Source organism: Garra rufa, chromosome 21 (genome assembly GCF_049309525.1).
Source record: "Garra rufa chromosome 21, GarRuf1.0, whole genome shotgun sequence".
In the NCBI taxonomy this organism is placed as follows: Eukaryota; Metazoa; Chordata; class Actinopteri; order Cypriniformes; family Cyprinidae; genus Garra; species Garra rufa.
The window spans coordinates 7,876,979-7,891,987 of NC_133381.1; the positions used below are offsets into that span (position 1 = coordinate 7,876,979).

Genomic DNA, 15,009 nt, shown 5'->3' on the forward strand with positions numbered 1-15,009 from the left:
TTTTTATATTTTTTACTATTTGAATAAAATAACGTTCAATTATGATTGTTTAATTTATTTATTTAATTACAATTTATATTATATTATATTATATTATATTGTATTATAGGTTTAGCTTTTTTCTTTTCTTTTCTTGCACATTCATCTTTTTACTATATGAATAAAATAAACAACGTTTATATTGCTATTATTATTATTGCTATTATTATTATTACTATTATTTATATTATATTATTATTACTAACAATTTTAATATTATATTGCTTTATTCTTGTTATCTTTTTATATTTTTTACTATTTGAATAAAACAACGTTTAATTATGATTGTTTATTTAATTATTTAATTACAATTTATATTATATTATATTATATTATTATATTGTATTATAGGTTTAGCTTTTTTCTTGTTATTTTATTATTCCGATGTATTTTATGTTTATTTGTCTCTGCACATACATGTTTTTACTATATGAATAAAATAAACAACGTTTATATTGTTATTATTACTATTATTATATATTCATTTTAATATTATTTTGTTTTTTTCTTGTCATCTTTTTTTTTTTATAAATTTTACTATATGAATAAAATAACATTTAATTATGAATGTTAATTTTATTATTCGATTGCAATTTATATTATATTATATTATATTATATTATATTATATTATTATATATTATAGGTTTGGCTTTTTTCTTGCTATTTTATTGTTCTGATATTTTATGTCTATTTGTCTCTACACGTACATGTTTTTACTATATGATTAAAACAAATAAAGATTATATTATTGTTATTATTGCTATTATTATATATTCATGTTAAAATATATTATTCTGACTTTTTCTTGTTATCTTTTTATCATTTTTACTATATTGATTAAATAAATAATGTTTAATTATGATTATTTATTTGATTATTCGATTGCATTTTAGATATTATATTATATTATGATATATTCGATTGGCTTGGCTTTATTGTTTTCTCTTTTTTTGTTATTTTATTAATCCAATATTTTATGTATATTTGTCTCTACAAATACATGTTTTACTGTATTTTTCGATTGCAATTTATATTATATTATGTGAATGAATAAAATAGTTATTATTACTATTATTATATTTTAGTGCATAAGAAGCAAGTTATAAATAGCTAATATAACAAACTTCATTACAGTCTTATTAGTAAAATATTCACTAACAAAGTCTGTACATAGGGGTCACTGCAACAATTCTCACCGATGTGTTCATATGATTGTGTTTAATGTGATTACTTACCCCTAGAGGGTGACAAACTCACTTTAGTCATGGAGAAAAAACTTCTTATCTTCAGCTGCTGGTGGAGTGTGATGCTGTTATTACCAAACACCCCACTTATGAACTGTTTCAAGCCAGATAAGTTGGAAAGAATCCAGTAGTATTGGATAATTATTTTATGACAAGAATCTAGATAACAACATAATAGCCTAATCTATGCTGTACCACACTGCAGCTCACCGTGTTATAGTTTGTGGTTACTGATAGACTTTAGGTAATGATCAGCCAATGGTCAAGTGTCAATCTTAAACCTTCTGAAAACTCACCATCATAAAACAGCACACATCAGTGATCTCTATACACCAAATACTTGGCATTATAAGGTTACAGAACATATTTACATGTCTACAATCAAATAACCTTATGTTTTTTCATATATACAGTACATAATAGTTTATATTTTAAGCCGGTTTTGCTCCTGCATAGGCCTACTGTACACTGGTACTTAATAATATCAGTGTTAAAACATATGTTCAAGTGTATATACATTTTTATTTTCGTTAAAGGTATTTTAAAAACAACAAAACTAGAGTTTAGGACATCAGAACATATTGAGAAATTATATACAGGCATCAGCATCACAGACGTGAGCATTCATAAAAACATATTGAGTAACTTTGTCCTCAAGCGAAATCTTGTGACCCTGCAATATGCAATAACACATTCATATGCCCTCAACAGGTCATGTTGCACTGCAAATGACATAGCAAATCCACTGGCAAACAACTGATCAAACTGTTCAGTTAACTAAAATGCCCATAAAATCTATTTAAGCTATTGTTCCTTTATGCAAAAATTCCAAACACTGTAAACCTGAAGATCAATGTCTTTTTTACTTACTCTATAACTCAAGATTGCACCTCCTCTCTCCTCACATTCCTTCAACCTTTAAAGGAATTGTTCACCTGAAAAGGAAAAGTTGCTGAATATGTACTTACCCCCAGGCCATCCAAAATGTAAATGAGTTTGCTTCTTCATCAGAACAGATTTGAAGAAATTTAGCATTACACCATTAGTTCACCAATGGATCCTCAGAAGTGAATGGGTGCTGTCAGAGTCCAAACAGATGATGAAAACATCACAGTAATTCACAAGTAATCCACACCACAAAGTCAACAGTTGGATAAACTTAAAAAAATACTTCAATTGGTAAAACCTAAAAATGTCAAGTTTTTTCAACTTAAGATGAGACACTGCAGATGAATAGGGCAAAAAATAATTTTTAATAGTTATCTCCTTACTTACCCAGATGATTGATTACATTGATAATTGCAAACATTTTGTATTACAAGTTTTCTAAAATGCTATGTTTAGATATGCAAACGGGCAATTATTTAATGAAATATGCACTAATTTGCACATTTTTAGTACAAATATCTAAACACTGGATCAAGTCAGTTTTGAAATTCTTGTTTAATTTTTTTGACATGTTAGAGTCAAATGTTTTTACTGAGGGTGTTTTGGGTATCTAATTTTGTCACTAAATAATTCAGAAACAACTTTAACAGTATTTAACATGTATTATTTTACCATTTTTGGGGGAGAAAATATTGTATAAAATCTAAAAAAAAAAAGCTAATTATATATAAACAATACCATCTGTAAAAACCTTCAGGATATAGACAGAAATAAAAATGTAAAGTTTGGTGTTTGTAAGTGCTACTGAAGAGGAGATTTATGGCTCAGTGTAAGAGAAAAAACTCATTTGGAGAAGACGGCCTTTAAAAATATAAATTGTAATTGAAATCTATTGACACAAAAAGATAAAGTGCTATATAAGAAACACTTAACAGTGTCTTTTGGGTGTTTTTCTTTCCACTAGTCTGAAAAAACACAAAGCAAAAAGCCCAAAATCTCATGTTTGACAGGTGCTTAACTTATTATATTTTATCAGCTTAATTTTCCTAGGTCAATCACACTGACATAATTTAAGTTCATTCAATCCAAATTCGAATGCTGAACGCTGAACGCATGTGCTGAACGCAGGTGATGGAGATTTACTACTAATCAAAGTACCGGCTTCATTGACTAAACGCGCCTCACAACATCGTGCGATTAATCGTGGAGCCCTAACCAGAAGTCGTCTTCTTTGGCCAGATGAGCATTTGCAAAGGCCAAGCGGGCTTTTGTGTGCCTTATCTGAAGAAGTGGTGTCCTCCTTGGTCTGTGTCCGTGGAACCCAGCGGTGTGCAGTGTCCGTTGGACTGTCTGCCTTGAGATGTTGCCACCAGCAGAGCCCAGATTCATCAGGATGGCCTTGGTGGTGATCCTTGGATTCTTTTCTACCTCTCTCACTATTCTCCTGGCCAGCACAGGTGTCACTTTTGGCTTCCGACCACGTCCTCTGAGATTTTTCACAGTGCAGAACGTTTTGTATTTTTTACTTTGCACTGTAGCCACTGGAACTTCAAAACATTTAGGTCTTATAGCCCTTTCCTGACTTGTGAGCAGCCACAATGTCCAGCCGCAGGTCCTCAGTGAACTCCTTTGTCTTAGCCATGACTATCCACAAACCAACAGCAGAGAGCTTCTGTTTTTCACCTGTTGAGTTGATTAAAACAGCTGTTCCCAATGAATCAGGGTAATTAGGATGCTTTAGAACAGCTTGGACTATTTGGAATGGTATAGAACTTTGGATTTTCCCATAGACTGTGACAGTTTGCAAAGGGTATGAATAATTTTGGAAATGCCACTTTTTGTATAAATGTAAATAAAAGCTGAGAAATGTTTTTTTTTTTTCCACAATGATGCCTCTTGTACATCGTCTTATTATCTTTTGGGAGAAGCCTGTGTCATTTTCGGTCAAAAAAAACTTGCTGGTTGAATAAAAGTAACTTTAAGTCAGAATTTGCCAGGGGTATGAATAATTTCGGGCTTGACTGTATTTGTTTAGAACTGTTTATGGCTATAATCACTTGCTTGATCTGTGCATATTTTTAAAGTTTAAAATTTCTTGCTTTTTGCTTCCTAAGATGTCTTTTTTTCTTCCCAAGATGGAGTCATGTGGATTAATTGTTTTTTTCTCATTCTGATGGCACCCATTCACTGCAGACGATCCATTTGTGAGCAAGAGATGTAATGCAAAATTTCTCCAAATCTGAAACAAACTCATCTATATCTAACCTCAAGGTGAGAAAATTTGTAGCTAATTTAAATTTTTGCCTGAACTATTCCTTTAAACTCAGATATCTTTATTTTAAATGAGAAGGAACGGCTTGGTCAAATGTTTTTTAACAGCATGTCACACATTCTCACATGCTTTGCAGCAGCAAGCTATCAATACTCCACGCGCAGTGCACACACCCTTTCACCGCACAGAATCTACTGGAGAGCAAGGAGAGGTCATTTGTTTATTTTCAGCACGCTTGTACAGACACAGAGATTCAGGGCTTACATGAAAGGCACTTTGTTTTGTGTAGCTGTGGACATAAAAGCTCTGAATAACAAGTTGGCTACGTGAGCCCAAAATAGATGCAACTTTTAAGACTGCGAGTTAATAAACTTAAAATTTTCTTGCTGTCCGTATGGTGTCTTTTCAGTTAAAATTGGTCTTTTGTTTGTCTGTATTGATGCATGATTAAGCATCCTTGACATACACAGGTTTTAATGATTTTAAATTTGAGTAAAGCAAATATTAAGCAGTTTAAATGAGCTCCTTAAGCAGCAAATCATGTGGATTCATCAGAAGGATCATGACACACTGAAAATTCAGCATTGCATCACAGAAATAAATTGCATTTTAAAATATATTTTAAAAAGATAAGTTATTTTAAATTGTAATAATATTTCATAAAATTACTGTTTTTACTTTTTTTCCCTTTAAATAAATACAGCCTTGGATGCATCCTAACCTTCCTAATCCCTAACTTTGGAACAGAAATGTAGCATTTATTGTTATACGTTTAGTTTATAATTCATATTTTTATTTATAATTGTATGTAAATCTTGTTTGCTATCAATGAACTTTATTATGTATGCACTGGCATTATATCAGCCATCAGTCACACTGCTCTCTATATACTGTCATTCGCCATTGTAAATCCTTATGTTAGATGAATATTAGTCAATATCATATCATATCCAGGTCTGCACCCCCACAATATGTGCCTACATGCATAGAGAACTAGTTTCATAACCACTACTAGAAATTTCCCAGAGGAGACATAATCAACAGCCCAGATGAAGGCCAGTACTCTCCTACTCCAAGAGCTTTTATGGGGTTTTTAGGGATTAGATTTGTCAATTTGAACAATCTACACGTTGTATTTTAAAAATGGTCTGTGATATTTGAGACCAGCCCTCTATGTTTTTCACTGAAACAGAGACCTTCTTTTTAGTCGTACTACTGCATTGAAGAGTGAAAACAGCTCTTTATAACCGCTGCCCAGCCTGTCCACCAGCGTCCCTTTTGTAGCTCTTTGGAAGCATGTTCAGTTTTGCCATTTGTGGACAACGATGACAAGACACAAAAGCATGCTGGCCATAAATAGCGCCGAGCAGCAGAGGATTGCTCCCTGCCTGCGGATCAAATTCTCCAAAGGGAAAAGCAGCCACTGGCCTCAAGCCCAGATCTACTGCGAGACCACGCTCATAGAAACCGACTGGCCTGTAAGAAGTAGTGAAGGAGGCTGGGCTGCTCATTTAAACTTTATTAAGTGCTTTAAGACAGCGGCTGCCCTCAATCTGAAGATGTATGTATCTGATTTTGTATTAGTGAGTTTGATGCTTTACGTGATTTGTATGCAAGAATCAGAATGCACAAAAAAGCTTAACTAAACACTATACCATTTAATAACTAGAAAATCAAAGTTTGTCGAGAGGAGGTTTGGATATCGCCTAAAGCAGATTTAAAAAGTCTTTAAGTTTGTATTGAGCTTATGTACTTTTTTTTTATCTATACAGCATTAAGGGATAGAATGATAGAACGATAGAATGCTAGATAGACCGACAGAAAGATAAAATGACAGAACGATTAAACAAAAGAATGACAGATAAAATGACAATGATTGAACAATAGATAGAAAGATAGATAAATAGATAGACTGAATGATCAAGCGGCAAATATAACAATAGATATAACAAGAGCGACAGAGCGAAAGAATGATAGTTCGAATGAGAGCGACAGAAATATAGAACAAAAGATCAGTAGAAAGAAGGACACAACAAGAGTGACAGATAGAACGGTAGATAGAGCGATAGAGAATGATAGATAAAATGACAGAATGATATAGATGACACAGACAGACAGACAGACAGACAGACAGACAGACAAACAGATAGACAGATAGATATATAGATAGATAGATAGATAGATAGAGCGACATAGAATGATAGATAAAATGACAGAATGATAGATATAGATGACAGACAAACAGATAGACAGATAGATATATAGATAGATAGATAGATAGATAGATAGATAGATAGATAGATAGATAGATAGATAGATAGATAGATAGATAGAGCGACATAGAATGATAGATAAAATGACAGAATGATAGATATAGATGACAGACAGACAGAGAGATAGATAGATAGATAGATGATAGATAGATAGATAGATAGATAGATAGATAGATAGATAGATAGATAGATAGATAGATAGATAGATAGATAGATAGATAGATAGATAGATAGATAGATATAGATAGATAGACTGAACGAAAGATAGAACGATAGAGCGACAGGATAGATAGATAGATAGATAGATAGATAGATAGATAGATAGATAGATAGATAGATAGATGGATAGATAGATAGATAGATAGATAGATAGAACGATAGAGCGACATAGAATGATATAGCTGAAAGCTAGATAGATGGATAGATATAGCGATAGAATGATATAGATAGATAGATAGAGCGACATAGAACTATAGATCGCTAGAGCGACAGAACAATAGATAGAACAATAGCTAGATAAAACGATAAAACGATAGAATGTCAGAGCGACAGAGAGAATGATAGAGCAACAGATAGATAAAACCATAGACGGAACAATAGAGCAAGATCGATAGAACGGTAGAGCGACAGAACAATAGATAGAATAATAGCTAGATGAAACGATAAAACGATAGAACAATAGAATGTCAGATAGAGCGAAAGAGATAATGATAGAGCAACGGACAGAATGATAAGAGAATGATTGAGCGACAGAAAGAACAGAGCAACAGATAGATAAAATGATAGACAGAACAATTGAGAGACAAAGCAACTGAAAGAATGATAGAGCGACAATAGAACAATAGATAGAACGATAGAGCGACAGATAGAACAATAGATAGAACGATAGAACGCTAGGTAGAATAGAACGACAGAGAGAAGCAGAGCAACAGGTAGAGCGATAGATGGAACAATGGAGAGACATGCAGGTAAACAGATAGACAAAACAATAGAGCAACAGAATGATAGAGTGACAGAACAATATAGTGACAGAACGTTAAGAGCGACAGAAAACGATAGAGCAACGGATAGACAAAAGATAGAATGATAGAGCGACAGATAGATCGCATGAAAGGTAAAACAACGGAGCGAAAGAGAATGATAGAGTGACAGATAGAATGACAGTGACAGATAGAACGATAGAACAATAGAGCGACAGATGTAGCAACAGAGAACGATAGATGCAGCGGCATATAGATGGAACGATAGAACAATAGTGACAGAGTAACAGAGAGAACAACAGAGCAACAGATAGAACTACAGATAAAATGTCAGAACGATTAAACTAAAGAATGAGACATAAAACAACGATTGAACAATAGAAACATAGATAGACAGATGTAGTCTATTAAGGTTTCCTTGATTCAGAACGTTAAAAAATGTCAATAAAATTGATAATATTATTTCTTCAGTGAAGGTGGTTTTGATAGCTAAGCACACTCAGCTCACACATATCATCACGTCTCACTGGGGTCACATGATCTCACACCCTGCTGAAATGAGCAAGAAATCCATCCAAGAATTCGGCCACAAGATTTTATTTCAAAGTGGCACCTTCCTCGATCTCAAAAACAATGTTTCACTTCAGGCTGCAAATATTGCCATCTTTACAGATAATTTTGTGTTTTCATGTAGTGTTAAAAAAAGAAAAATCATTCCAAGCAGCTCGGCCTTCACGTTCAGAGGTGCGTTTGAATCAAAGGCTGCAGTGGAAGAGTTCAGAACCCATCTGTTTATGTCTGTATGCGTAACAGGAATTCCGGGCTGACAGACACAGAAATTCCAAAGTCCTCCTTCAACTGGTAGTGTAAAAAACCAAAAGTGCTTTGTTTATCTGCATAGACTTTATGTGTTCGCCTTGTCAAATGAGCCAGATTAGCTAGAAGAGTTCAAATAAATAGTTTCAAACGTGTAAAGTGCTTGTCACCGGCTAATGCATTGCTGTGAAGCATTAACGTACAGCATTCTCTTACAGCATAATAAAATATCTCTGTGAATACATCATAAAGATATCAACTCTTAATATATGATCATTCAAGCTTTCTACTGTTGTTTGGCAAAACACAAAGAGGGAGACAAAAAGTTCTTTAGGGACGTATAAAAGCTAACTGCAAAAGTAAGCTAGCATTCAGCTGGTAGGTTTTTTGCATATTTTTATGAGATCTCCTTTTAGTTGGAAAAAAAACTAAAAAAGAAAAGAAAAAGGAAATAAAGACAAACTAGGATTATTCCTTCAGAATCAAATGATACAGACAGCTGCTAAGATGAAAGCGTGTGGAATCCAGATGGCACATGGCTGTTGAGTTTACAATGGTCTCCCCTCCAGCGATACGACCACATTTCCTCCCAACTTCTCTGCCAGGGCTGAGCGGTCCTGAATGTCGTCTAAACCATTCACCTGCCATTCGTGTTTGATACCTGAAAAAGGACACAATGATTGCATTACTTTTTAAAATAGGACCTTTAATAAAAAATAGTGTACGGTATGCTGAGAATATGGCTAAAGAATGTAAAAGTGTTATATAATATATAATAATATTTAATATTGAAAAATATTATAAAATATAAACAATTATATACTTATTTTAAAATAAAGTTTGAAATATATATTATAATGTAAATTAAAAAAAAAATATATATATATATATATATATATATAAATATATATATATATATATAATGTAATATAATATTTAAAAAATATTATATATATAGTATATGCAATATATTAACTTTAATTTTTAACTTTAATATAGTTTTTTATATTTTAGGGCCTGTATTTTATATATATTTTATATTTATATATTTTGTATATAATATATAATATTAACATAATATAATATATAATAAAATAATATTATAAAATAATATTTAATATTTTAAAATAGTGTTTGAAATGCCAAATATATACACACACACACACACATATATATATATATATATATATATATATAAATATTCAAAACATTATTTTCACATTATACATCACCTATATTATTGATCACATTATTCATCAAACTTTTTATATTTAATAAATAATACAGTAAATAGTTGATTGAGTTGATTGAAAACAAATTGATTTGTTTTATATTTTGTAAATATTTATGTATTTATTTAATGTATTTTATTTATTTTATGTATAATCACAAGTTATTTATATCTTTCAATCATACATTTTTTTGGAAGAATATATATTAACCAATCATCACTCAAAACTCAACATCCAGATATTATCTGTTTCATAAAGATGCATTATGGTGAATATATGACTGTACTCACCTGTAAACTTCTTCTTAATGGCATCTTTTGAGCTAGCATAAATCATCTTGCTTTTTAATGGTGCACCTTCAGGGGCCCTAAAATAAAAAAAACCAATGCTCAGTACACATGCTAACAAATTGAACTGAAAAGCAACAAACAGCATGGTTATTATTATTAACAATAATCAGTGTATTTTGAAACCAAACAAAAAACTCAACCAGTTAGACAAGTTCACTTGGATCCGTTGCTATATGTAGATCAGACAAGTCATATATAAACAAATCAATAAAAAACAAGCTTTTCCAAACATAGAAATTTAATAAAAACAATTAATGAACAATTCAAACGAAACTAAAATCAAAATACCAATAAAATGCAAAAAGAAATTAAAAATGCATTTAAAAAATGCATAAATAAATACAACATAAAACAAAATTAATCTGTAATTATTACGTTTGCAAAGGGGCATAAAATTTCCAAACAATCTTGGAAAGTTTCCAGAAATTAACCAGAAATGTTCAGCCTCTTTGCAATCCAAATATTTACCTTACCAGTCAGACTACATACCAAAATATAAATACCAAGTCTTCTTTCTTGGACTCTTTAGTTTCATAAGTGGCATCATATAAGGCGTATCTGCAGTCGTTGAGAGGTAAGAGCTTGACGAAGCAGGCGTAGGGGTCATCGACGGTGTCTCCAATGTCCCCGACTAAGATCTGCTTGCCCTCTTCTACGACGATCTTCTTCTTGTCGTCGCTGAGGCAGAACAGCACTCCCTTTTTGCGCTTTTTCACCTCGTCTGAGGTCGAGGACTTCCGTACTTTCATGTCATTGAAGACTTTGATGACTTCATCACTGACTGTGACACCAGAGGCCTACGATAAGAATGAGATTGAGATGAATACAAACGGTTACCAGCATCATAATGCATATCAATACTAAAAATAATAACTGTATGAATCCACCAGGCAATATTAGAGGTTGAGCACTGAGTGATCCAGTGCTGCTCACAAACCCTGACTCACGTACGTACTGCGCATAGCCAGCTGGTCTGTCACCACAGTTCAAATCTCTCACTCCGGTCCAAAATGGACCGCAAGGCCAAGTCATAGTGGGGTGCCTGGGCCACCATACAACTGTGAGAGCCCCTCCTGGACTTTTTAAAGACATTTGGATTCATGATCAATGACACTTCAACCCTCAACACAAATGAGGCCCTTGGAAGGTTGAACTGAGCATTAATCCATTGAAAGAAAACAGTGTAAACAGCCAAATGAACGTCTCTAAACTACTCACATGCCGTTTTAAAAAGTACTTCTCAAAATGTTTTTTTTTTTTTCTCTCTCTAAGAAACTATTCTTGTACTGACTAGCACCTAGTTTTACTAGGTGGACACAAGACTAGATTTAATTAGTGCTGGGCAACGATTAATCACGATTAATCGCATCCAAAATAAAAGTTTTTGTTTATATATGTGTGTGTACTTTGTATATTTATTGTGTATATACAGACAAACACATGCAGTATATATTTTGAAAATATTTACACGTATATATATACATATAATCTATATTATATATAAATACATATACATGCATGTGTGTAAATTTATATACATAATATATTTACATAGTATACACATACACACACACACACACACGTTTTCACAACTTTTATTTTATATATATATATATATATATATATATATATATATATATATATATATATATTTTTTTTTTTTTTTTTTTTTTTTTTTTTACATATTATTAGAAGACTAAAATTAAATATTATTTTTTAAGATTAAAATGGGATATTAGTAACCAATGGTACTTACTATAGATTCAGATAAGAACTTTTATTTTAGGTGCGATTAATCATGATTAATCGTTGCCCAGCACAAGTTTTAATGATACTTCTTTATTACATATTATTAGAAGACTAAAATTAAATATTAATGGATTAAAATGGGATATTATTAACAGTAATTACTATAGATTTAAACAAGAACTCAATTAGATACTCGTACTACTTAACTACTCCAGTTGCACTAAAAAACGAATAAAAAACTAAAAAGTATTTCTCTTGTTTTTCAATACAAATATTTAAACATTCTTAAATTAGGATAAATTTACTTGAGCAGGAAATGACTAAATTTGTTTTTTCATCTAAACCTTAAAATAGTTAATAAATAATAGTGTTGGCCACTGATTAATCGCGATTAATCACATCCAAAATAAAAGTTTTTGTGTACATCATATATGTGTGTACTGTGTATATTTATTATGTATATATAAATACACACACACGCGTATATATTTAGGAAAAATATGTTATATGTTAAATATATATATATTTATATATATATATATACATGTAAATATTTTCTAAATATATACTGTATGCATGTGTCTTTATACATACATAATAAACAGTACACACACATATATAAACAAAAAAAAATATTTTGGAAGTGATTAATTGTGAGTAATCGCAATTAATCGTTTAAACAGCACTAATGAAAAATAATCTAAAAAACATATAAATAGCCTAATAAACAAAATAATATCAGCCTAGTTACTTACTAGTACCTGATCCACTTTTTCTTATTACACTTATATAGTGTCAAAAAATGGCTACTTGATAGTTGAATTAAAAAACAAATACTAGTTCGACTAAAACATTACTAATATCAACTTAAATTCTAGTCAGAATATACAAATATAAAGAACAAAGAGACACTTAAAATTAATTAGCAATTAGTTTTTTGACAAACTATTTTAAATTACTTTTCTTAATAAATTTCTTTAAGTAAAAGTCACCTGTAAATTTCCGGTCTCATCTGCGTCCAGCTATTTTTATCTCCACAAAACTTGTTTTGCTGCTTGATATTGCAAATTAGTGTCTTATCTTATTATTGTAATGTATTATCTACATTATGAACACTGGTTTGTAGCACAAACAGTTTCCCATTTACTGCACGTTGCTATTCTTATCGTTATTTCCCCATAGTGGCTAATGAACCGGAAGTCTCGCCCATAAACTTACCTCCGCAGTAAAGAAAAAGGTGGATTTATACTAATAAACTGCTAGTCATTACTAAAGTACCGAAATATGTGCTAAACATTAATAAAAGTATTGAATATTGATTTAATAACTATTTCTTAATTTGTAATATATTCAACATTTATTAAACAAGTAGTGTCAACTATAGTAATAGTTACTAGTATCGAAAATACTAGTAAGTGTAAAGTAGTTAATAGGCAATCATGGCGCAGGCGCAAAGACGCGCTCCGAGCAGCTGGTGTAGAGCTCCGACTCTCTCTCTCTCTCTCACTCACACTACAGCCACTAAATCCTACTGAATCATGAACAAGTAGTCTAATTCACTCCCCATGACAGACAATAGACATCTGACAGCAATAAACACCTCGTTCCGATCTGATTATACGCGTATGAGTCCATCAATTCACTCCCGACCATTTATTTCTCCAGCGCCTGTGAGTAAAAGTTGGAGAAGAGTGCGCACAGAGTGATTAAAGCACCGGCTAAAATTAGCTTAAAATGGCCGCCTTGGGCTACAGGCCTGAGATATAGATTTATATCAAAGTAAAACTGATTTGGGTAACCACTAAATGAACTTAAACCTGAATACAGCTTCATATTTTTCAAGCGGAGCGCACACAATCACGGACCTCGCTAGAGCGCCACAGCGCCGCATTACATATCCTGCCGCAGCTGAAAACGTGACACTTGCCGATCAAAAGTTTGTCAGAAAGAGTTTTAGAATGACATTATTACATCTGTTATGAATTAAAAATGAAGTGTGAGAGAAGACCTGTTCTTACCATGCTGTCCGACGCGATGAATCAATGAACGATTATTTTCCTGGTAGTTCTATCTGGGAATGTGAACAGCCGAGACAGTGCGAGTGTGTGCGAGAAAGAGACAGAGCGAGAAAGAGAGAGAGAGAGAGACATCACTGCACAGCCGCAGTGAAGGGTTGGTCGAGCATATGCACTGTCATTGGGACACTTGGCATTGAAATGGACAAATATGTGCCACCAGAGAAACCAAGCGTTTGAATTGCAACTTAGCATAATGTTATTTAAAACAACAATCGCTTGAATGGGATGAAAATATGACACAGGAGGTTTATTAAACTTTTAAGTCATTAACATTACAAAACTTTACTCTATATAAAAGCAATAGCAGTGCTTATATTTCAGAACGGATAATGACTAAATAACTTGTTTATGATGTCTATATATTAAGTCTCTTCTGCTCACCAAGCCTGAATTTATTTGATCCAAAGTATAGCAAAAGCAGTAAAACTGTGAAATATTTTTACTATTTAAATGAACTGCTTTCTATTTGAATATATTTTAAAATGTAATTTATTTCTGTGATTTCAAAATGAATTCTCAGCATCATTACTTCAGTGTCACATGATCCTTCAGAAATCATTTGAATATGCTTTTGAAGAAACATTATTATTATTATTATCAATATTTAAAACAGTTAAGTAAAATTAAGGATTCTTTGATGAAAAGGAAGATCTAAAGATCAGCGTTTATCTGAAATAAAAAGCTTTTGTAACATTATACACTATACCATTCAAAAGATTTGAGTCAGTATATATTTTTTTAATTATAGAAATTAAACTTTTATTTAGCAAGGATCCTTAAAATTGACCAAAAGTGATGATAAAGACATTTATAATGTTACAAAAGATTTCTATTTCAGAAAAATTATGTTCTCCTGTATATATAAAAACATAAAAGTTTTTTTGAGCAGCAAATCAGAATATTGGAATAATTTCTGAAGGATCATGTGACTAGTAATGATGCTAAAAAAAAATCAGCTTTGAAATCACAGAAATAAATTACGTTTTAAAATATATTCAAATAGAAAACAGTTATTTTAAATAGTATCAATATATCAATTTTAGTTTTTGCTGTACTTTGGATCAAATAAATGCAGGCTTGGCGAGC

At 31.7% G+C, this 15,009-nt stretch overlaps 1 protein-coding gene across 1 annotated transcript; it reads right to left on the reverse strand.

The window, feature by feature from the left end:
- Nucleotides 1–8,279: 8,279 nt before the first annotated feature.
- cfl2 (cofilin 2 (muscle)) lies at nt 8,280–13,996 on the reverse strand. The gene is made up of 4 exons (XM_073826945.1): nt 13,864–13,996; nt 10,586–10,893; nt 10,037–10,113; nt 8,280–9,175 (listed from the first exon to the last, which is right to left on the reverse strand). The coding sequence occupies exons 1-4, from the start codon at nt 13,864–13,866 to the stop codon at nt 9,063–9,065; spliced, it is 501 nt and encodes a 166-aa protein (XP_073683046.1). The 5' UTR covers nt 13,867–13,996; the 3' UTR covers nt 8,280–9,062.
- Between the last annotated feature and the right edge of the window lie 1,013 nt (nt 13,997–15,009).

Bases quoted from the DNA above. Each gene is read 5' to 3' on its own strand.
- cfl2 (XM_073826945.1), bottom strand. The intron at 10,114-10,585 runs GTATGTAGTCTG...TTTTTATTTTAG, and splicing joins GACTTGGTATTTATATTTTG to GGCCCCTGAAGGTGCACCAT. The intron at 9,176-10,036 runs GTGAGTACAGTC...GTCCTTTTTCAG, and splicing joins CATTAAGAAGAAGTTTACAG to GTATCAAACACGAATGGCAG.